Source organism: Balaenoptera ricei, chromosome 7 (genome assembly GCF_028023285.1).
Source record: "Balaenoptera ricei isolate mBalRic1 chromosome 7, mBalRic1.hap2, whole genome shotgun sequence".
In the NCBI taxonomy this organism is placed as follows: Eukaryota; Metazoa; Chordata; class Mammalia; order Artiodactyla; family Balaenopteridae; genus Balaenoptera; species Balaenoptera ricei.
In genome coordinates, this window is record NC_082645.1 from 32258893 (window position 1) to 32283840 (window position 24948).

General features: G+C 35.8%; 1 protein-coding gene across 1 annotated transcript in view; it reads right to left on the reverse strand.

The window, feature by feature from the left end:
- Window positions 1-24948, reverse strand: part of LRP1B (LDL receptor related protein 1B) — a 1532882-nt gene that overhangs the window by 832831 nt on the left and 675103 nt on the right. The window contains exon 7 of the mRNA XM_059927092.1: window positions 2768-2990. Within this exon, the coding sequence (XP_059783075.1) occupies window positions 2768-2990 (223 nt within the window). The remainder of the gene's footprint in view (window positions 1-2767; window positions 2991-24948) is intronic.

Consider the following 24948-nt stretch of genomic DNA (forward strand, 5'->3'; position numbering starts at 1 on the left):
CTTTTCAAAGCCTAGTGAGAACCAAACTTTCAAGCATATTCAATAACATGCTTATGGTACTGTTATGTAAAATTTGATATATTTTTGTGAGCTACATTTTCATATAGCCATGGATATGTAGAATCTGTAAAAGGCTTGCTTTGCCTGTGAAAGGACTGATGAGAAAACACCTTTGAAAATCCCATTTTTTAAAAAATACAGGTTACATTTAGACTAATAGTAGCCCCAGCATGGAAAATAGTAAACAACAAAATCACATATTTGGAATAATTGTAAATAAAATGTCAGCATTCTACTCAGAAATCGCACTCTTTCTAAAGCCTATTCATTATGAAAATGGAACCCTGATTTGAGAATAACAATGTTTACTGCTCTCCACGACACTTCACAGTTAACAGTGTAACTCTCCTCCTTGGCACAGGTCTTGGGGACTGTGGGTAAGAAAAGACTTCTTGAACTGATGGAAAGCTTCCAGTAAAGCAAAGGAAGAATAAGTATACTGATTTTCTCATACAAAAAGGCACATGCTAGGCACATTGCCTTTGGGCATACCTTGTAGTATACTCAATTTAAAATGGTTCTGGACCAAGGTATGGTAGATTTGTCAATTGATTTGCTGTACAGATTTTGATGAAAAAGCATTTGTCTTTATCATTTGGCATTATATTGCACTTCTAGTGTATTTTTCGTATAGATTTGTAGTCAAGAGAATTTGAGAAGTTATCCATGGTTTGACTGTAAAAAAATTTTATATAGAACAAAATCACAAAAATTTCTACTTAGGAAATCATGCCAGTTCTATACCTTAAGCAAAAGCATTTGATTTGCTATCTTTCTAGCTTACATGTCTCTTTATTACTATTCCTGATCCTCTCATAGGAGATGTTGAGTAAAAGAAGACTGGCTTTTCACGTTGTTTTTGGACGTATTTCACTTCATGCCTAGGCTACAAGTGAAAGTTAGGAATTAAGGGGGAGACTTATTCTATGTTAAAGCCCCAATAATCATTTTCAATGTTAGTGTTACTCTCCAGTACGTGTCTGTAGGGGGAGGCATGTGTGTATTTACTAATAATATTTTCCACATAACTGACATCATATTCACTAAATATATCTATGACCCAATTTTGATTTGGGCAATACTTTTTTTTTCCTGTAAAAATTACAAGCAACCTGAAGTCTTCCATTAATTGCCATTTATTTTATGCATGCTTTGCTTAAAGTCTGGGGCCAGTCATCTGGAAGTGTGCGATTGTGTCCTAAACACATTGCTGTCTATGTAACTGCCAGTCCAAGCCTCAGGAGAGAAAGTAAGCATGGCTACAGAGGGGGCAACTGGTGAGGGCAGAAAACATGTTCACACAATAGCCATCAAATTCTACTCACTGCCTCGCTGCTTTCCTTCAGAAGGGTTTGCTTACCATAAAGCACCTACATTGTTGCCTGGTCTGCTAACTACCCCCAACAGAGGTGGCAGGAGCTTGGTGTGGTGCATAGACCATTCTGCCTACAGGACAAATACAAAATTTTATCTTTTTTGGATTACGTAGTGGCAGACTAAGCATGTGTTTAGGGAACCAGCAAAACACAGGCAATAGAAATGGGGGAAAAAAAGGATAATTAAAAACTTCAGATACTAAAAAACTTTTAAAAGTAGTCATGGGGAAGATCATTTGAATTCCTCATTCTTGTTTCAAGGTTTAAAATTTTAATTACATATACGTAAAAAGAAGCTCCATCATAATCATTTTAGAGACTAGGTCCTCTAAGGTCATAAGTAGACTGCCAAGGAAATCAAAGTTTTAAGGACAGTCGAAGGTGAGAGAGAAATAAATGACCTCACCTCTAATATTGGACACTTTTTTTTAAACCACCCAGATTAGTGCATTTTTTTATCTGCCAAGGAAGTGAAAACATTTCATTGTTAAAAGTTGATTATAAAGGCAAAGTAACTTTACAGGACAATTACAGAATATTTGTGCCTTGCACTGCAAAAGAAAACAGAGTCACTTATTTCAGCTCCACAGAATGAGAATCTCACATAAAATTAGTGAGATCAGTGAGGTAAAATTGAATTTAAAAAGTAAACTAGTGAATAAGGCTTATTTCCACTTAGACAGCTTCTTCAGGTGTTTATTGAGTGTTATTTGCAAAAACATGTAATTCAGCAAGGGGAAAACTATACAGATGGGAAAAATTTTGACCTCAGTGCTTTTCACAAAATTCTTATTTTAGGAAGTACCTGAATACATCAGAAGGCAAAATTTAATCCAACCTATTAAAATAATAATGATACTTTTGTGAGCCAGCATATGCATTGTTAGCAGAAAAAATATATATATCTCCAATGCCACATGGGACAGATGATAGTTCAGTTTCTTACAAATGAACTACTTAAATTAGTTTTCAGTAAGTAGGTCATATTTACTGTCCTACTCTAATACTTTTCTTTCTTACTAGTGTAGCATTTTTGGTTTTGTTTGTTGTTTTTGATTTATTTCAGTTGGTTTTTGTTTTGTGTGCTTTTTTTCTTTTTTTAATAGAGGGAAAGAGGGGGAGAGAGCCCCCTCTCCCGCCCCATACTATGGAGTACACAGTACACTGTGAAAAGAACATTCTCCCATATAGCAAACACATCACAGTTTTTATGACCCACTGCAGCTTGACTTCATAAGAAATTTTCAACATTGCAATTTTCAGTTTTCTTCCTAGTATGATACCATCCATTTTATTACCTTAGCTGCATTTCCGAACCAAATTCTACTTACTTGTCTGCCTTGGATGATAGTATGTCTGTTTTTTCCTTGATAGTCCACTACTTCCACATAGTCCAAGGAAAGATCTACCCAGTAAACCAATTTGTTCACTAGGTCTAGTGCCAGTGCAGCTGGCTGCTCTGTCTTGGAATCAATTATCCTTGTTCTGTTCATCCCATCCATGTCACATCGCTCCACTTTGGCCACATTCCCATAATCAGTAAAGAAAAGTTTTCTGTTGAAAGAAAACTAAATGTTAAAGTGAAGGGAGGGGGGGAAGCATATTCAATAGAACCATCTGTAAAAAACAGAACTTTTCCTTCTAATTTTTTTCAGTGGTTACATCTGTTAGCTTCCCATAACCATTTCCATATAATATCACTCATAAACAGAGAAATCTGCTAATGAATATTGCAGGGCATGAGGGAGCAGGTTAACTAACAACTGTAAAATTTCCCCAAAATCAATGATTATGATGGGTTTATTTTTGTATTAGGGGAAATGTTTCTTTAAGCTTCATAGAGCCAATACACATATACCCCAGGAGATGCGTACAGCCCATTTGGAGTAAGCTTTAGAAATGAGCCAAGTCACCAGGCCAGGGCATGTGAACTATCAGGCTTTATCTTCAACCTGCTTTTCAAATTGCCTGGTAAAGCCTGTCTCCCATAAAAGCTATTATGTGGAGCTCAGTGAAGCTATGAGTGGTAGAGAATAGCAAACCTGGAATGGAATTAAGCAGATGGAAGAGCAAATGTGCTGTTTGTAGCAGTGGAAATAAAATACAAATAATTCCCCCCAAACCAATCCCAAATCCTCCCAAATATTCCCAGTTTATAAAATTTCACAAAGCAAATGCAGGCTGTTTCTTTTCATTTTCTCTTTATACAATTTTTGAAGAAAAGGCTGAAAAGCAATGTTGACTTCTGAGACAAGAAATCCTTCTATGAAGCACAAACAGCGTCTGTCTAAGGTTTAAATACCTCCAATGCTTCAGTGTCTAATATTTGATTAGTATTCACAATGTTTAGTAAACACAAATCAATTTCAATTAACCTGACAATATTTTAACAAGATTACCTACTCATGAGAGTAAATTACATTTGTAAATGGAAGACCATCTTGCCTTGACTTAAATACAATCTCAAGAATAATCTGATTTCCAGTGACTGAGCAATATTAAGATTACCTAGAGTATAGAATATTTGACTTTACAAACTTGGTGAATTAGTTTTTAGTGACTTTTCTCAACATTGTTGCATCATCTAACAATATGGGGTATCTTTTAAGCTAAAGAGTATTTAAACTTTACCTCTTTCTGCTGTGGGAGGTTTTGACTCATTTTTTTAACATTAATGCATACTGGTTTGTGATAGCGTGAGCCAGATTTTCTTATGAGTATATATTTCCCCAAATATTCTCGAAAGATCAATTTATCACAATAAGTTAAAATTATTTTCAAATGACATGTCATTCAGGTGAAGAGCTTTCTATGCCAGTGAAGAACAAATAAAAGGGCATATGGTGCTATGTTTTACTGTCATGCTAAATGCTCTGACCTCTACTCTTGCACGAGCTCATTCTCTCTCTCTCTCTCATCTCTATCACTATCTCTTCCTGCTTCCATCTTTCATCTCCTCCTTCATCACTTGTTAATCAGTTTGTTCACAGTTATCTCAAGTTACTGTTATGATTACCTAGTTTCCCTCTTCCTCACCGTAGAACACTGCCCACTATTCCTATTATAAGAAACTCTCTTCCTCACCTCATACCAAAATGCCTGTCCTTTCATAGTTTCCTTTTCTAACTGGTCCATTTCACAGAACTGAATAGATGCTGCTGTGCAGGTAGCTTAGCTTTGGGATAGAGAGTTAGAGGCTCTGGCCCACTGTGTATAGCATGTTATGTACAGACTACGTATAGTCATATGAAGCAGGTGGTTGCACTATCTACATGGTGCTGAAGAGGAAGCATGAGCCTGGAGATGGGAACTTATCTCAAGTCACATTGAGATGACTTAATTACACATGATCCTAAAAGGGAAAAAAAAGAGAAGAGTGCCAAGCCAACAACCTTGGAGGCGTGTTGTTGAAGAAAGATGACCAAATAAGATCCAAGGTTATGGTCACAGAGATAACGCAGACTCCTATCGAGGCCTAAGGGAGAAAAGTTCCATTATAAAGAACTGAACTGGCTGGCTGGGTCAATCACTTCCCAAAAATTTTTAGAAAAAGAATATAGATCGAGATGTCATTGAATTTGCTATTTGTTAAAACACTAGTAATTTTTGGTACTTCTCTTTGAAAAGTTTAGTTATGGAGGAAGCGTGAACCAGATGATAATGAAGGAGGTCAGGAAAATGTAAATAATTTGTGCAAGAAGATTTTCAGTGATACTGACCAGTATTGCAGGAATGATTCAAGTGATTCTCATATTTATTCCAGGTCATAATAAAACTGGTTGAGGTAATCTCCCCGTCTGAATAAACTTAAGCCAAAATATGAAAAAAAAGTATAAATACATGATTCACCAAAATTTTGCTATTTTAATGGAAGTGTAAAATCAAAAGAACAGGAGGACTTTGGGTATGTGAAATGGCATTGAGCTAGAAGAAACAGTAAAGAATTGGTCATTGTACTTCCAGCACATAGCAGAATAACTAGTGCTGAGTGGGGATGTAAAAGGTGGTCTTTACATCAAAATTAACTTCCCCAGATTTCAGAATACTGAATATGTTGAGCTCTGTTCACTTGTAATTGAAATGCAAGAAATGGAAGTATTCTCCAGGATAATAACACTAAGACCATAAATCTGCAAGCAATAAATACCCAGAGTCACATGATTCTGACTGTGATTATGATTATGTCACATGACTATGACTGTCATTATGACTGTAGATGTTTCTTTGCTTGTTTTAGTACTGTTTAATTTTAGTTTAAAATTATCTATTATTATTACAGAGAAAAGCTTTATTCTCAGGGCCTTCTTTGAGGTATGACTATTATAATTATAAACAAAAGCTAAAGTTTTAATTATCTAAAACCTAACTAAATTTCATTTGTGATATAAATGTAGCTGGGTTGAAAAAAACGCACTCTTTTCTTTCTTATAAAATATTTGTCCAAATATTAGAAAAAGGAAATAGTGCTCTGTGAACCCCATTGTCTCACTGACCTTAATAATTACCTATGAGATAGAAGGGTCAGATTATTTCTATTTTACACATGAAACTGGCTCAAAGTCCACTTGGATAGCCACTGTCAGAGCCATAACACAAATGTTTGTCACGCCTTTTGTTTTTAACTCACTATTTTGAAATAATTTCAAACCTACAGAAAAGTTGTAAGAATTATAGAATGAATGTCTATACCCTTCACCTAGATTCACCATTTGTTCACCTTTTTTCCTCTGGCTATTTCTAGTACTCTCTGAACCATTTGATAGTAAATTGCAGACATGATGATTCTCTTCATCTAAAATTTCAGCCTGCATCTCCTGAGTACCAGGACATTCTCCTGCATAACCACAGTACATCTATCAAAATTAATATGTTTAACACTGATACAATGCATAGCTTTTATTCAGATTTTGCCTGTTGACCAATAATGTTTTATATATTAAAAATTCCTTTTTTTCCTCTAATTTAGAATCCAATCAGCATCATATATTGCACTTAACTGTCTTTTCTCTCTAGACTCCTTTAATTTTGAATAGTTCCTCAGCTCTCCTTTGTTCATGATGTTACCATTTCTAATGTGTAAATGTGAGTTGTGCTGAAGAATATCCCTATCTTGAGTTTGCCTGATTTTTCTCATAATTTGATTATGTTATGCTTTTTGAACTGAAATGTAATAGTTTTGTACTTTATTGTTTCTGCCTCTGGGCTTAGAAACCAACAGGTAAGCCTATGCTCTATTGCATAAATTCCCTAAAAAGAAGCAAAGATGGTGGTTTGAAATCTCATTTATTCCATCTTATTCAGTGTTTCTGAACATTTAACTCTCTTAATTTCCAGGGTTCTCAGTCACACTTTCAGCATCTCCTCCCACCAGAAACTGAGTATCTTTTGCTGCTTCTAGTACAGCCAAGACCCCAGTGTAGCAATCCGTGTGTCCAACTCATGCTGATTGGTGGAGACCATTCCCAAATCTGTCCTATGCTCCATTCCCTCAGATTTGCAATACTGACATTTCTTCTTTCCCTGTTCTTTCCTGAGATATCAATTATTTTTTATTCTCCAGAATAAAGAAGAAATTAAATTGAGATCGCTATTCTCTTGTTCTTCACTTATTCTTTAAATGTCATTCTATTCAATTCCCACTAACAAAAAAATTAAAATTAAAATAAAACAACATCCCAACTACTGTCTCTAAGATATGTTTAACTATTAGTTCATAAAGGACAGGAACATTTCTTTCAAACTTTTAATTATTCACCCAGTTCATTCATTATAATTTGGCAGCTGTAGTAAATAGGAGTTTGTCATTTTGGCTTCCTTATCTCATCTAATATGGGAAACTGATTTTAACTGACCTCTTTGTTGATTACATGACTAGTCCTATTTTACTACAGATATATAAGTTTTTTTTATACAATTGGGGATAGCAAGAAACTTTGAGTATTGTTGGTAAACTTGCCTGACATAAATCAAAGGTCACAAAGGGAGCACTCACCGACAGTGACAGAGCATTGTGTTTACAGAGTTAACGGCCCTAATCGTTCCTATGCTTTAAAGCAAAGCAGTTGTTACACATACTGATGTCTTAAAACATGTACTTTTTTTCTTTAGCTGATAAAAATAAGACTTACTTGTCCCACTGATATCTGTTTTAAATGATTCTTCCCTACTTTTGTACTTTGTCCAAAAAGGACAAAGGGGAATTTAAACAGATCAGAGTCTTATCCACATCCTTTAACTACATAGTCAAACCTGGTTTTGTGTCATCATTCTTGCCCCTAACATTTTGATTATAGCTTAATGATGGAATTTAGAAATTTTCAGAGTCCTCACAATGAAATTATCTCTCATTCATTTTAACTGCTGAAAAATGAAGTTACACAACAAGATTTTGGTTAAGAAATAAATGAGAGGGGAGTGAGATGTAAAACTAGAGGGCCACATATTGCTAAATTAAAAAAAAAAATCATTGTTCTGATTAGGGCCTAGCAAACCCTCCATGTTTATTAAACATGTGTTAAATTAGAGAATTTCATATCTTTATATTTCAGGAAAATGATATGTATCTTTCTTAGCAAGGATTACATTAGTAACTTCATTTTTCAGTCTTGTTTTAAAAATAACTGTGTAATCCAAATAACATCAATAGTATTACAACTTTATTTTTTCTTCCATTGTATATACAAAAATTGAGCAAGAAAGTGATTTTCTACATTATATGGAGTAATTAAAGTATACTCAGAACTAAAGTAGAAATATTAAATATTTAGCATCGTAATTCTAAAATGCAATTGTGAATATTAAAGGGTAATGAGTCTTTGGAGTTAGCAGTTTAAATTCAATTTCTATCAGCTCCTGCTGCTTAAGGGATGTGGATGATAAACAAACTATTTCTCTGTCTAGCCAAGACTGTTCAAGACAGTTATTTATTGATTTTTCCTTGATTGGGGTTTTTGCTTTCATTGTTTGAAAAATCTCTCTTGAACTTGCTTTTCAGTTCATACATAAACACACAGAAATTAAACTTGACATACAGACTCCTTCTCTCAGCAGGCTACTCTATATTCTGGAAACATTCCCACTAATAATCCCGCCAGAAGTGTTACTGTATTAGATATGTCAGTCAACATTCTTATTTACCTAAACCTGTCCCACTCAGTTAGTGTTCCTGAGAGGGGCAGCCCTATGTGCCAGTATTATCCCTCCCCTGGTTACCGATACTGAGGCCAAGGGGGGATGTGTGATGGAAACTGAAACCAAATCATAGGCTGAGCTGAATCACTAAGACCCTTTCTCTCACTAATCCAAACCAAACAGTGTGGAGCTCACCTAGTGGGCAGCTGTGCTAACATGGATGGGGAGGGGTTGGGGGCGTTGAGAGAGGAGGAATACCAGAGCCTGTGTAAAGAAGTAGGGGAGTCGTGAGATAGAGATGGGATGGCAGGAGCCATGTGATGCTCGGGCAAGGAGTTCTCTAGGACCCAGGAGTCTTGGGTCCTTTGTTATGTAAACCCGTGGGAGTCTCCATATCCTCTTGGAGATCCGTATACATCTGAGCTGGCTTCAGTGGGTTTCTGTACTTGGAAGCTAACGTGACAGGAGAAAAACACTACAGTGTTTAATGTTCTATTTGAAGATTCAGATAACTCCTGCAATGAAGATTTTGAACAATCAAAAATCATACTGCCTTAGGAAATAGATATTGAAATGCTAACTCTATATAAAGCAATCATTTTATAATGTTCACATGTAATCCTCATATAACCCCAACTTGGCATAAATATATAAATATAAAATAAATATATAAATAGAAAGCATCTGAAACTTTTTTCTGCCATCGCCCATGAAAACACAGAGAAGAAGGATGTTAATAATGGACAATAATTTTTTAAAACCATCTTCATTTTTTAAAAACTTAATATATTATTCAAGACATAGATATCCAACTGTCCTTCCTAAATTCAATCTGGCTAAACTCACAAATTCGAATACAGCCTCTCTCAATCCCCATCTTACCCCAACACTGCCTCTAACTCATCTTTTTATTATTTTAAACAAATTTGTCTCTTAGCCTTTTCTTTCCATTTGTTTTTCATTTTCCATATTCTGAGAGCTAGGAGTTAACTCAGCAAGTAATAAACCTGCCATTGTAAAAAGGAAGTGATAAAAAAAAGTGGAGAAACAGAAAGATTTGCATATTATTGTATTATTATTTCTTTTTATCTTCATCACATAGATATTTCATCAGTGTTTAACATAGATTGGGACACAGTGGGATTAATACCTAATCCTCTTTCCCTGGATTGACATTGCCTGACACTTGGTTTATGTTCACTCATTCATGCCTACCAGCCATGGCTACACTTAAATTGCAACTACCGCATCTAACCACCTAAAAGATAGTGACATACTTGGCCTAACATTTCGACTCCCAGGCAGCCATTATTCTCAGGCTGTAACTGAAACCTTATAGACCCATCTATATCTAAAACAAAATTTTTCAGTATTCTCACCCTTATTTACACAGCTCTCTGCTCAGAGTGTAGGGCGGCCTAACCTCTGTCCACTGATACAAACTCCTCTCTTCCTACCCAAATCCTTCTGATCTGCCCTCTGAATCTCCTACTCTAAGATCACAAACTCCTCAATATCCTAAGACTATACTTTGAATGTTCATTCCACCTTTTTGCCTTTACTGAAACTTAGTGAAACTTAGCATCTCTTGAGGTCATCCTTTCCCAGCAGTCACTGAAAATGTGGGCTTCTTATAAGAACCTCAGGAGTAGATATAAAATCAGTGCCTTCTCCAATACTAATTCCAGAATATTACTCTCTTCTTATCTTGCACCATCTCCTGTTTTCTGAGGGTCTCACAAATAGGCTGTATCCATCCTCAAGGTGGATTATGTATTATAAAACCCTACTATAGCTGCTGATAACAGTCGAAATAAAACCTCACATTCTTAACACTGCCCACAACGGTTGCATGTTCTAGTCTCTGCCTATCTCTCCAGCTTCATCTAGTAATATATTTCCCCGCTTCTAATACCTTGGCCATCTAGCAGTATCCTTCTATAAAATTCTAATACCTTGATCATCTTTCAGTGCCCTAAACAATCCACAAATTTTCTTCCTTTCTCCACTTCACATATTCTGTCTCCAAGTCTGGAAAGTAATTTCTACCATGCTATTCTGATCTTGGCTTTAGTTTTCAAGTTAAATGGCAATTTCTATGAAAGACATTTCCTGCTTTTCCAATATCAATTAAGTCTGCCTGATAGAATCTCATGGCATTCTGTATTTTTTATCACACCCTTCTTTATTTAATTGCATAAAACAGATACATACATACACACACAATGATAAGGTTAAGATCTGTTTACTAAGTAGACTACAATCTCCAAGAAGACAAAGGCCATATCTGCTTTATTCAGCATTGTATGCTCACAACTTAACTATGTATATGCCCATACTAAGTTTCTCTCTCTATCTATATATCTACATATATCTGTATAAGCTCTAGACTGACTTCCTCATATTGGAAAATAAAATCTAAAACTCAGACTTAAAATTATGTTAAAGGGGCAAAAAATATGGATAAGGCCATTCTAGCATATGAAAATAAGTTGGTTTTCCACATTATCCAGCGTAGCTCACTGTAATTTTCTGGGCCCAAATCATTAGCTAATAATAAATTATGGCTTTGTCTCAGTTTGATTGCATTGACCTCTTTTGCACATAATTCCCTTTGGAGAACTTGTAGGGAGTAGTGATATTAGTTCATGATAAGATTTAGTATTCCTGTGTCTAGCCAATTTTCATTTTTAATGGCATCCCCTCAATATTAAATTCTACCTACCTATAGATACCAGATTATAACAGCATTTGGATGTACTCCTAAGGGGGTTAGACCATCTACTCCCAGAATGTAGCAAAAGTTTTGTTTCTTTCCTTAAAGTAAGATATTTATATAATCAACAGGAATTTTAAGAATGTAATGATGTTCCCCATGAGGAAGATGGACTGAGCATGTTGGATGGATTAGGTAAGGAGATACCAGTTTGGTAGGTATGCATTAACACAGGGGTAAATGGAAAAGAGGAAAGAGATTCAAGCTATATTTTGGGGTCTGTGTCAACAGGACTTGATAGTTAGTTAATTGGGTGAAAATAAGATGATTAGAGAGCAGCATTCTAGTACTATAATAACTTTCATAAAATATATTTATGGAATATATTGAGCCTCCAGATTTTTCTCAGGAAGTCTGCCTGTCTGTAAGATCTCAAGGTGTCATTCCATTTAATACGAAGAATGCATTTTACAGTTTGGGCGCATTACTTTTCATGACCAAGGGCAATGCTATCTTAGGACTCCTTCAGGGGTCAGGATGCAGGATGTCAGTACTCAAAAGCTCATGCTCAATATACTTGATTCATGTGGAACAGTAGAATATTTGCAGCAATATATTCAATGTGAGAAAGTTGCACTTTGAAATATGCAGAGATGTATAACCTAATTTCTGCACTTAAGGAAGTCCTATTGGTTTATAAAGGCATTTTTCTGAGCTGAAATAACACAGATGGCTGTCTCAGAGGCAGCTAAGGTAAGTATCCATGAAGTTGTGGACTGCTGAACAAAACTGGTTCACTGCTATGCTAATTACCAGTTATTTGAACTGTCAATTTCTATTTTAAATTCTTACTAAATGGAGGAAAAAATAGCATGGTGAAAACGAAACTTTAACTACAGCATAGTTTTTTTAATATATTATTTATTGTTTATACTTGTGTACCCATCTCGGTTTGCTGTTGGAATAAAATGTACAATAATATTGCAGTGATGATAAAATCATATGGTTACATAGATAAAACCACACTGTAGAAAATAAAGATTTCTTTGATGTTCACTTCCCTAGCTGCGAAGAGCAGATATACTTGGAAAAATAAGGCAAACCTCCTATAAAACAATAACTTCTTCATAAGTGACATTATTCAAATTTCTTGATTTAGTTCTAAGTAGAAAGGCAGGATCAAGGGCAGGCTAAGCGTGGCTAAGACTGCAGAGACCAAAGGAAGCTGATGAAGGGAAACAACTGTCCTTGCTCAATTGGCAAAACAGGTATTTTAATAATTGATAGATGCTGTTAGACCAGGGTTTCTTGACCAGGGTGACCTTTAGGGGTTCCATCAACAACCAGTTTTGTAGGCTGTACAAACTGACAAGTATGCCGGCAAATATGTATTCCTATAGGTGTATTTTTTGGACAAAGGGTTAATACTCAAAAAGGTAAATATCCATGTTCTGAAACAGTGATCCTCAAACTTTATTGTATGCAATAATCATCTGGAGAGCCTGCTGAAATCTCAGTGTAGAATCTCAGTGATTCTACAATCACTGTGGTGGGAATTTGGGGAGTATCTAACAAAACTAAATATGCATTTAAAATCTCTTTCATCCAGCAATATTTGTTCCAGAAATTCATCTTGAAGATGCATCTTCACAAGTAAGAGACAAGACATGTACTGTTATTCACTATGATATGATTAATAATGGCAAAATATTGAAATATATTTTTTATCCAGTTCTCTCTTCCCCTCCCTATTTATCATTTCTTCCTAGAAATATTAATTTAGCACCTACTGAGCTCAAGGTTCTGGGAATATAACAGGGAATTCTAAGGTATTTAACCTCTACTTTTAGAGGGAATAAGGAGCAAGATCATTGAAGATAAATGTGCTTTACAACTTATGAATACTCAGAGATGGTTGGGTTGGGTAGCTCTGCAGACTGTTAATTGATAGAAGCAGTACCTTCTACCAAACTCTTGTTAGTGTCATAGTCAAAGAATTAAAAATAGGCTATTCAATCACGGTGATCTTTTCCCAATTTTAGTAATTTCTAACTTGGAGGCCAATTAGTTTTTCAAAGAGAACAGATTGTTTAAATCTTGTATTAGAATTTTTCCTAGAAAAGTCTTAGGTTATTGTTTGCTGCTCATCCTTCATGACATTTTTCTTCTAAATCAGTGTCTGTAATATTCACCCTTCCAAGTCAATTTAGTAAGCTATAGTCTCCAGTTTTTCAGTCAAGCACCAACCTAGGTGTTACTGTGAAGGTGTTTTGTATATGTGGTTAACATCTAGAATCATCTGACTTTAAGTAAAGATGATCCTCGATAATCTGGATGGGGTTGATTTAATCCATCGAAAAGTTTAAAAGCTGAACCAAGGTTTCCCTGAAGAAGAAATTCCAAATGTGGACTGCAGCAACAGCTCTTGTTCAAAACTTCCAGCCTGCCTTCCCGACTGCCCGCCCTAAGCATTTTCATCTAACTAGCTAGCTCCCACAACTGCATAAACCAATTCCTTACAAGAAAACTATACATATTTATTAATCCTACTAGTTGTATTTTTTTTTTTTTTTCTGGTGGAACTCTGACTGATACAGTGCCTAAAAATTATTTAGGAGAATACCTCTCCATTAAGTAAGAATTTAAAATAGAAGTTGACAGTTCAGCTAACTGGTAATTAGCATAGCAGTGAACCAGATTTGTTCAGCAAACCAAAAGGAGAAAACAGAGGTCCTGAGGACATATTCTGGATCCCTAAATCCAGCCATGCTGAAGTTAGCACTGCTTGTTTTATTCAGGAATCTGAGCCATTAAATTTCTCCTTTTTGCTTAAGCTGATTTGAATGGAGTTTTCTAACATATATAACTGAAAAATTTTTATATGATAAATATTCATGGTTAAGGCAAATGGTAACTGAAATACCTATCACCACTACAGGAGAAATAGAAGTCAAATGTTCTACTGACAACAAAGGCATTGTGCAATTATTACTTAGGAAAGTTAGCAATTTAAAAGACAAATATGACTACTATAAAATAATTTTGTTTGATTTAAATAAAAGGAAAACTTATTTGAGTAATCAATGATTTTTATCAATACTCAGAAAATTCAGAAGTTTAAGATTACAATATCTGCAATTCCAATACATGTTCCCGAACTTTATTTTGCTTTGCCACAGGGAACAGCACAAGTAAAGTAAGTTCATATCCCATTATGAATAAAAGCAATGAGCCATTAGAAATATATGTAATCTCCATCTGCCAGTTGACCTGTTTCATATATATATACATATATATGAAACACACACACACATACAGATAATCCCTGACTTAATTATGGTTCAACTTATGACTTTTTGACTATACAGTGGTATGAAAGTGACACTCATTGAGTAGAAACCATACAGTAGCCCCCCCTTATCCATGGTTTCACTTTCCACAGTTTCAGTTACCCACGGTCAACTATGGTCCAAAAATATTAAATGGAAAATTTCAGAAATAATTCATAAGCTTTAAATGATGTGCCATTTTAATAGTGTAATAAAATCTCACACTGCCTTGCTCTGTCCCACTCGGGACGTGAATTATCCCTTTGTTAGCACATCCATGCTGTATATGCTACCCAACCATCAGTATAGTAAAAGAATATATATAGGCTTCAGTACTAACCCCAGTTTTAGGCATCCACTAGGAGTCTTGGAATGTATCCTTTGCAGATAAGAGGGGGCTACTGTACTTCAAATTTTGAATTTTAATGTCTAGGCTAGCAATATGTGGTACTTACTCTCATATGATGCTGGGCAGTGGCAACAGTCATAGTTCCCAGTCAACCACATGATCACGAGGGGAAACGACCATTCTGTACCCATACAACCATTCTGTGTTTCATTTTCAGTACAGTAGTCAATAAATTACATGAGATATTCAACACTTTATTTTAAAATAGGTTTTGTGCTGTATGGTTTTGCCCAACTGCAGGCTAATGTAAGTGTTCTGAGAATGTTAAAGGTAGGCTAGGCTAAGCTATGATGCTTGGTAGGTTAGGTATATTAAATGCATTTTTAAAAATTGGGGTATAGTTGCTTTACACGCAGACGTAGAGAAAAGACGTGTAGACACCAGGTGGGGAAGAGGGGGTGGGATGAATTGGGAGATTGGGATTGACATATATACACTACCACGTGTAAAACAGATAACTAGTGGGAACCTGCTGTATAGCGCAGAGAGCTCAGCTCCATGCTCTGTGGTGACTTAGGTGAGTGGGATGATGGGGTGGGGGGCTGGGAGGGAGGTCCAAAAGGGAAGGGATATATGTATACATACAGCTGATTAAATGCATTTTTGACTTACAATAATTTCAAATTATGATGGGTCTATTGTGAAATAACCCCATTGTAAGTCCAGGGACATCTGTATTCCATAAGGTAAATTACCAAATAACAATTTTTACATAGTCACTATAATAGGATTTTACCTCTTTAGAAATTAAATTGTGAGGCAAAAGTGTTTCCAAATGTTTATGAAAGAAAGATGAAAAGAGTGCAGCTGCGGGCTTCCCTGGTGGCGCAGTGGTTGGGAGTCTGCCTGCCAATGCGGGGGACGCGGGTTCGAGCCCTGGTCTGGGAGGATCCCACATGCCGCGGAGCGACTAGGCCCGTGAGCCACAATTGCTGAGCCTGCGCGTCTGGAGCCTGTGCTCCGCAACAAGAGAGGCCGCGATGGTGAGAGGCCCGCGCACCGCGATGAAGAGTGGCCCCCACTTGCCGCAACTGGGGAAGGCCCTTGCACAGAAACGAAGACCCAACACAGCCGTAAATAAATTAAAAAATAAATAAATAAAAATTAAAAAAAAATTAAAAATAAAAACTTATAAAAAATAAATAAATAAAAAAAAAAAAAAAAAAAAAGAGTGCAGCTGAATGAAAACAAGGTAGTGATCTAGTAGAGCTAAGTTAAGGCTTCATGGCCTAATGCCCAATTGGCTGGTAACCAGGATATTCTAAATAAATTGTATCATCCACCATGAACCTAGTCTCTGACACTGATATGTTGATATTATTTGTAAAATACAGAATGCTCTGGTTAGGAAATTCAGTTTGGAATATGTGTTCGGTTCATGATCTATTTTCTTCTTTCTTTCTTTCTCTTCAAGGAAGAGGTCCTTCCCCCATAAGATTTAGCTCCTGCAGCCCAGCTTCCTTTACACTGCAGTACCTCCTACCCCTGACTCCTTTCCCTATTTTAGACCAGTGGTGGTTTCCTAGCCATTGGGCATCCAATAAATTGGTTGCACTGAGTCAATCAGGTTCTCTGACATAGATTTTTAAAATATGACACAGGAAGCTCGTAGTGACTTCTGGCTTGAATGGACAGATAAATTCAGGGCGTTGATTAGCTATGTTTGACGCATGTATGAGTGCAACAGAAAAAAGTCTGTCAGGAGAGAGGGAGATAGAGACAGAGACAGAGACAGACATAGAGATAGAGATAGAAAAAAAGAGAAGAGAAAGAAGCAAATATAAAGAAAGAAGTATTCTCTCTTTGCTCATATATGACCTTAAACTTCTCACGGGGAATGTGTTAAGGCCACTTTTAAACTACTATGTTAGGTAGTGGGTCTGCTAACCAGAAATCAGGAATGGTAATCAAAGATTTACTTCAAGTGATGCTATTCAAAGGAAAAAAAAATCAAATTCAAAAGGCAGTGGTAAATTGTACCAAATGAAAATAAACTCTGAGCTAATGCTGACCTCTGTACTACCCTGATGAAATTATATTTTCTCCACCTTGGATAGTAGAATTATTAAATCATAATAAAGGCCTGAGAGATGAAATGTTTTGTCCAGTATCATATATAGATAATTAATTACAAGGTTTGGTTTAAAACTCCAGGTCTCTTCATTTATGGAAATGTGCTGTGCTCAACTTCCTCTCAATATTTCCCTGTTCTCCTGTAGTGTTAAACGCTTAAAAAACTAAAATTCTTATAGTTCTAATTATATTGAATTTTAACTATCATTTATAAATACCAAAAACAGTATTTAGACTTTCTACCTTGCTTTTCCAAATAGAAAGTAAAAGTTTTGGGAAAAGTAATCAGTTGCGTCTATAGTATACAAAATATTTTTGTCTGATAAACAAATGACAGCAATAACCACACTGTACTTTTAAGTTTCTCCTGGAGTATTTGGACCATTGAAATAACTGTAGGTAGAGCTCTAATGTGCTGAGAGACTGTGAAAGGTTAATTGATGCATGTGCATCAATTTTCCTCCATGTGTAAATAAAGATGATAACACTCATACGTAAAGTGCGTCAAAACTGCTAACTGAGAGTGAGCACAACAGACTCACAAGCTTTTTTATATGTGAGCACACTATATAACTGTGCAAAGAATGATGCTCTAAAAACCTGTAATCCGAGTTTGGTTTTTTTTTTCCATCTTCCCTTCCTCTCTTCCTCTCTCTCTTTTAATCAATAGTTATGAGAAGTTTTTTAAGATAGATTTCTTCATTTCCATTAGAACCTATACCAGTATCTACATAAATGCTCATCTGAGTGTAATCATTAAAGTGAAAGTTAATTGGTTAAAGTTAAAGCACTGAGTTCAGGTAAATTCATTTCATGAAGAAATCATCAAACTCCTTGTGAAAGATAATCTCATTTATCATGAGGTATACTACACAAATTATTTGAAATCCAGTATTAGATTATAAGCAATTTAAAAACAAGGATTGGGGCTTCCCTGGTGGCGCAGTGGTTGAGAATCTGCCTGCCAATGCAGGGGACACGGGTTCGAGCCCTGGTCTGGGAAGATCCCACATGCCGCGGAGCAACTGGGCCCGTGAGCCACAACTACTGAGCCTGCGCGTCTGGAGCCTGTGCCCCGCAACAAGAGAGGCCGCGATAGTGAGAGGCCCGTGCACCGCAATGAAGAGTGGCCCCCGCTCACCGCAACTAGAGAAAAGCCCTCGCACGGAAACGAAGACCCAACACAGCCAAAATAAAAATAAATAAATAAATAAATAAATAAATTTAAAAGCAAGGACTACTTACAAAACAGAAATAGACTCACAGACATAAACAAACTTATGGTTATCAAAGGGGATGGCGAGGGCAGGGGGAGAGATAAATTAGGAATTTAGGATTAATATATACATACTACTGTATATAAAATATTATAGATAAACAACAAGGACCCACTATATAGCATAGGTAAGTATATTCAATATCTTGTAATAACCTTATAATGGAAAAGAATCTGAAAAAGTATATATATATATATATACACATATATATATATATAACTGAATCACTTTGCTGTACACCTGAAACTAACAAAACATTGTGAATTAATTATACTTCAATTTAAAAAAATGTTAAAAATAAAGCAAGAACTACAATCTTTATGGTATAATCCTAAAGTCAGATATAAATCACTTCCAGTTTTTTAAGTATCTGACCAATATCATTAAGTCTGAATTTTCACCCCAAAATACCCAACTAATATTTGTCCAGTGCCAAGTAATTTGAACTCTGATTCCAAGTAACTATTTGATTCTGAGGAAGTTACTTAACTTCTAAGCCCCAGCTTCTTCGTAAGAAAAATTATAAAAATAATGCCCAAGTAAGAATGCTTTTTGCTGAATTAAATGAGATATAGTGTTTAGTATGTAGAAGATACTCAACCCGAACATGTTTTTCTCCTTCCTCTGTTCCACACTTCTGATTTCACATGATGCTGTTTCTTTTTAATTGAGGGTTTGGGGATAATAATAGGAAATAGTGGTAAGTTTATATACATGATTTTCAAGTTATACATGGCATTTTGCTGGAGGAATAAGTACTTGCCAAAAAAACTCTGATTTTGGTTGGTAGTTGGGGGGTAGACGTAGTTGATGAGCCTCACTTCCATGCTAAATAAGCTAATGAATCCAAATATTAATTGAACATTTTAGGCTACAGAAGAAACAGTGAGATGCTGCTAAGAGGCACAGTACAACTTCAATGGAATAAATGCTTGCTGAGCCCCAGTAATGTGCAAGCACAGTGCAAGGTACTGATGGTAAAAGTCAAAGAAGGGACCTCTGTCTACCATCAAGGTTTCATAATCTCCACAGCTTTGCTACAAACTAGCTATAAATTGAATATGTCGAGAGCTCTTTGAGAAAATACAAATGAATTTTTCAAATAAAAGGCCACCATTGGATATAATATAGTTAAGATTTTCATAAGGAATTTTGTGGAATTGTATATTTAAAACTACTTACCATTTTTGTCTGAATAAAGATCTGATTTAGTAATGACAAAGGAAAAAAGATAAATGAAAACTTCTCTGGATGAAACGTAAAAATGAAAGTTCTCTATACATCCATTCCAGGATAATTCTTCCTTTACATTTGTGATAAATAGTTGGAGAGGAAATAGCACACTAAAATCTCCAAGTTAGCATATCATACTAAGCTTTTACTAAAAGAGTAGTGAAATGCCAAGCCAGTATGCACAAACTGTAGGAAAATCTCAAGAGGCTATAGCTTGACAGGAAAATGTTGTATGAGGTTCAAATGAGCAAGCTTAGGGTAACGCATTTAGGGACAAGTATTCAAAATTACTTGGCTAGGAGGCTGATCTCTGCTCTTATTACTTATTCAATTGGTCCACACAGGTGATCTCATCTTACTGTCTTTATTCTAAATGGTTTGTTGAGACTACATTCAGAACAGATGATTCTCTGAGGACATCAACCCAATGTGCTGCAGTGGCCAAAACAGGCAGGGCATAATCAAGAGGAGTATTAGAAATAAAATGGAAACTATTATCCTACCTACATAACTCTTATCATGGAGAATTTTAAGTGGAATTCTGTGATTAGTTCTAGTTGCAGTGCTTCTTGAAAGCTATAGTAAACCTCAGTGAAGCCTTTAACATAATCCATGATCAGATGTGACAATAGTGGTAGAGTAGGGGTAGTACTGGGGTAGGCAGGTGAGCCTTCCTTATAGAAACAGAACAAAATGACTGTACTTCTGATAGTGAAGACAAAGGTTGAAAGCAGCTCTGAACAAAACCTATAAAGTAATTGAGTTTTAATAGGCTCTACCAGTCATAATTCATCATGATCTTCTTCCCATAATTCTTGCTATAGGGGATGGGCCAAAATGGACATACTTATGTGACCTCACACTAATGCTCCCCAACCAGTCCCCTTAATAACAAGTGACCTTTCAAGAACAGGAATCTGGCCCAAGAGCAACCAATACATGTCTTATACATAAATTAATGACCAAAATTAATCATATTTATTTCTCTTGGGATTGTGAACCAGGGAGTCTACAATTGTTAGTGGGAAAAAGAAGGAAGAATATCCTGATAAAAAATGTTCTCATAATGAAATCCATTTCCAGCTTTCGTCTCCATCAATCCTTATTAAACTTTTGGTATTGAATATCCTCAAGAATTTCTATACTGTATTTAATCATATTAATCACATCTTTGGTTACCACTGTTTGAGGGGTCTGTGTTCTTATAGTTAAACAAGCCTGACTAAAATACAGGAAAAGCATAAACATGTTAAATAAAACTTAACATACTTATTATTAAAATTGTGGTAAAATAAATGAGGGTGAAGTGAAGAGTAAGAAAAAGGAATAAAAACAAACAAACCCCAAAACTTTGTCCATTAAATAGTACAGTACTGGATAAGACAGACACGGTTCTTCCCTTATCATAAGAGGTGCAGTATAGCATGGTAATTAAGATTATGGGCTTACGGTGAAGACTATCTTAGTTAAAATTCTGATTCGATCGTTTATTAGTTGTGAGCAAGTTACTTAACCTTTCTAGGGCTTCAATAACTCACCTGCAGGATGGAGGAGAAATAAATATTTTTATATGGCTCCTCTGAGGATTAAACAAGTAAATAGATGAGAAGTTCTTACTAGAATGCTTGACATTCAAAAAAAAATCTTAACATTAAAAAAATTAATTATTATTATTAGAAGCTAAAAATTAAAATAGATATGTCCACAGAGAGCAAGTTTCACCCAATATGGACATTCCCTTTATCTTATGTGGAGTCTAAATATGTCATATGAATTTCAGAAAAAGCAAAATATTAAGAAACTTTACATAAAAGTGTTTTTAATGTACTGATCATATCTATTAAACGGAAAATGTCAGTAATGAACCAGAGAGAAATGCCAAATTTCTACCACATTGTCATATTTGGTTGTTGTAGTTTAATTTGTATGTAATTTGCTCTGGTCTCAGCTAAAGAAGGAGAGTAAAGATTCTTTTTCCTTTGTGTAATCTGTGCCTATTATCTCATCATTTACCATTTTGTTTGAGACTCATCTATACATACCTTCCATTTCTTAACTAGATTATAAGATTCTTGTAGAATAGAATTATGTCTTATATTTCTTGTCCCCCTCCAACTTCTCATTTTGAAAATTCTCAGATTTTAAGGTGAAAGATTACCTTTTATGCAGATTCACCAATTGTTAAAATGTCCTTAGAGAGAAGGAAGGATGAACTAGAAAGTAGAGAGAAAGAGATAGAGGAAAGAAGGGAAGAGAGACAGAGACAGAAAGAGAATGTGTGTATGTGTATGTCTCTGTGTGTGTGTGTGTTTATTACACATATCCGGACATACGCTATTTTTTTTTCCTGCTAAACCATTTGAAATAAATTGCAGACATCATGATATTTCACTTCTACACGTATCTCCTAAAAAATGGGACATTCACTTATGTAACCTCTTATGGGCTGAATCATTCCCCCCACCCAAATTCATACATCAAAGTCCTAATGTCTTGTACCTCAGAATATGACTGAATTTGGAGATAGGGTCTTTAAACAGGTAATTAAGTAAAAATAGGCCATTAGGGTTGCCCTAATCCAATCTGGTATCTTTATAAGAAAAGGAAATTTGAATATTGTATTATTATATATTATTGTATATGTATAGACAATTATATGAACATACATTTTTCTATAACCAAATATATATTATATATAAATAAACCTATATACATATATAAATTGTCTCAAGAACCAAAGAAAAGCAGTACTAGCAAAAAGTCTGCACAAATAAGAAGTAAGTCATGTGGGGATTACACACCACCCAGTGGCATAGAAAGGACCCAGCAATGAGCCAGCCCCTTTGATTTAATCCATCTCTTCATGAACAGACACCTGGAGCAGCCAATCAATGGAAGTTCCTTCAGTAAACAGCAGGGTGGTATCAAAAGTATCAATCATCAGAAGATTGCTTACTGCTCTGCACTCTGATGGGTCTGCTGCTGCCAATGATACATAATATGTATGGAAATGAGAAGGGAGTTATTGGCACCTATTGAAGTGGTCTAAAGATACCAGTGTTTGCAGAAAATAGCCATCCACTTATATACCACGAAGGGTAAATACAGACTTCTGGTGGCAGAAATGCAGATTCATCAACCTGAATTTCAGAGAAATATAATGTAAAATATAGTCTAAATAACCAGACTATCCCCTCCAAACTTTCAGTTCTTGTAAACAGACCAAAGTCTATTGATTTAAAAATATAATTTAGCATTTACTCAGTGTCACAAAGAAGACTGATGTCTACTCATTTAAAAATACTATTTAGCATTTATTCAGTGTCATGCGTTCTGCTGGTACCCAGGACATACAGAGAATAGGGTGATGTTCACTACTTCTGATCTGTGGTCATTCTGGTGCTCACTTACCTTCCATCCCTCAATGAGCCTATTAGACACCAAAAATAAAGCAAGGAAGGGACAAGTTGGCCATTTTACCAAGACTTTCTATAAGGAGGGAAAATCTCTCCATTCAGGTTAGACTTTCTAAAATGGATCATATCCCACCTATGTAATGGTGAATTTTGATCTTGGTGTAAAATTTATAAACATTTTTAGCCAGATTGAGGGGTATTCACCGGCTTGATGTTCATTCAATCACCAGATATTCATATAGTACATACTAGGGTACAGCAATGTACAACGAACCAGAGTCAGGTAGATAAAAAGACAGTTTCTGCCACCAAAGAGCTCAGAGAGTAGTAGGAAATCATTCATGCAAACAAACAAGTAACACTCAAGATGAACACAGCTCCAAGAGGGGAGGAAATGCCTATATCTGCCGGGGGGAATCAAGGAAAACTTTAGAATGTGAAGCTTGACTGAGGACCTAAAGAGAGAGTAGGTATCTGCCAGGTTGATTTAGGATCAGCTAGAGGTGTATGCAAAGCCCAGAGAAGGACTGAGCCCGTGGAACTTCAGACACCAGTCCTGTTCACAGAGCTACTATCATGGATGAGATACTAAAAATGCTCTCACATATGCCTTATTTTTCACCCTTGCAACAAGCTTTTGATGGTAGACATTATCATTCCTAAGGAAACTGAAGTTCAAAGAGATTAAATAATTTGTCCAAAATTACATAACGTGGAAGAGAGGTAGGCTTAAACCCTAGTTTTCTGTACTTATTGAAGGGGCTCTTCTCATTTCCACAAAGAAGTTTTTTGAACCATTCCAAATCGTAAGAGTAAAATAAAATTTTAAGAAAAATGTACTCTTCCCAGGCCACTTTTAAAAAAAGTTCTGCTTGAAAATGAGGGCTCCAGCCTGGGAGATTAGTAAAGAAACACACCTGAAATTTAGCTGCTAAAAACCTTTCATCCATTAGTGGCCACAAGCAGCTTTTTATTATGTGGGGTGAAAGACATTTCTTTCAGGAGGTCGTAAGTCTTAGGAGGACTAATGTCATTTTGCCTTTGTCAAGTAGGTAGCATTGTTGAGTGTCTACTCTTTGGAGGCAGTATGATAGGTGCTGCTGGAAAGGGCAAGGTAAATAGAAGGCATGGTCTCTGTATTTGTTTCAGGTACTGTCAGAGAAAGCAGCTCTATGGTGCTCCAAACAAAAAAAAAAATAAACTTACTGGCCCTTTAAAATCAATGTCAAAATGACTAGGGATATCATGCTTTGCCTTGGCAACTTATGCTAGAAGACAATACCCAAGGACCATAGCCAGTTGGATGCACAGCCCTCTGAGACGAGATAAAAGGATTTGTCTAGATCTTTAAAAAAACAAAAAGTCATACATGTTATATCTTTATCGGTCTTGTAAAGCTTTTCCATGACTTTTATAGATAGTCTCAGAGAAAATGGAGTAACATAAAGCCTTCCAACACTTTAAATGACTACCTGGCAATATTCTCTCAACATCTGGATATCCTTAGAATGTGATGCAGTCTTGCAGAGTCTAAAATCCATGAGAGTGAATGGAAGGCTAATAGCAGCAACAGTATTCACAGCAACCCTTCAGGCACAGTAGGCTGTTATTTCTGGAGGCTCAATGCAGAGTATTGTTTTCTGTGATTTGAAATCCCTCTGAATGTCTTTCTCACTGTGTGAGCCTCCTTCATTTCACTACTCAATCCCACTCCTTTTCTACCTGGCTAAAATTCGTGTAATCCTAATACTTAGCTAATATATTCTTTTGTAATTTAGTTCACTGAGAATAATTAAACACAGCACTGAAAACCTAATACGCTAGTTTGCAAAGCATTTGAAGAAAAGTAACAATAAAGTGTTTCATGTAAATGATTCCAAATCCGGAAAATAAAAGTATGAGATTATATCTGACAGGAACCACACAGG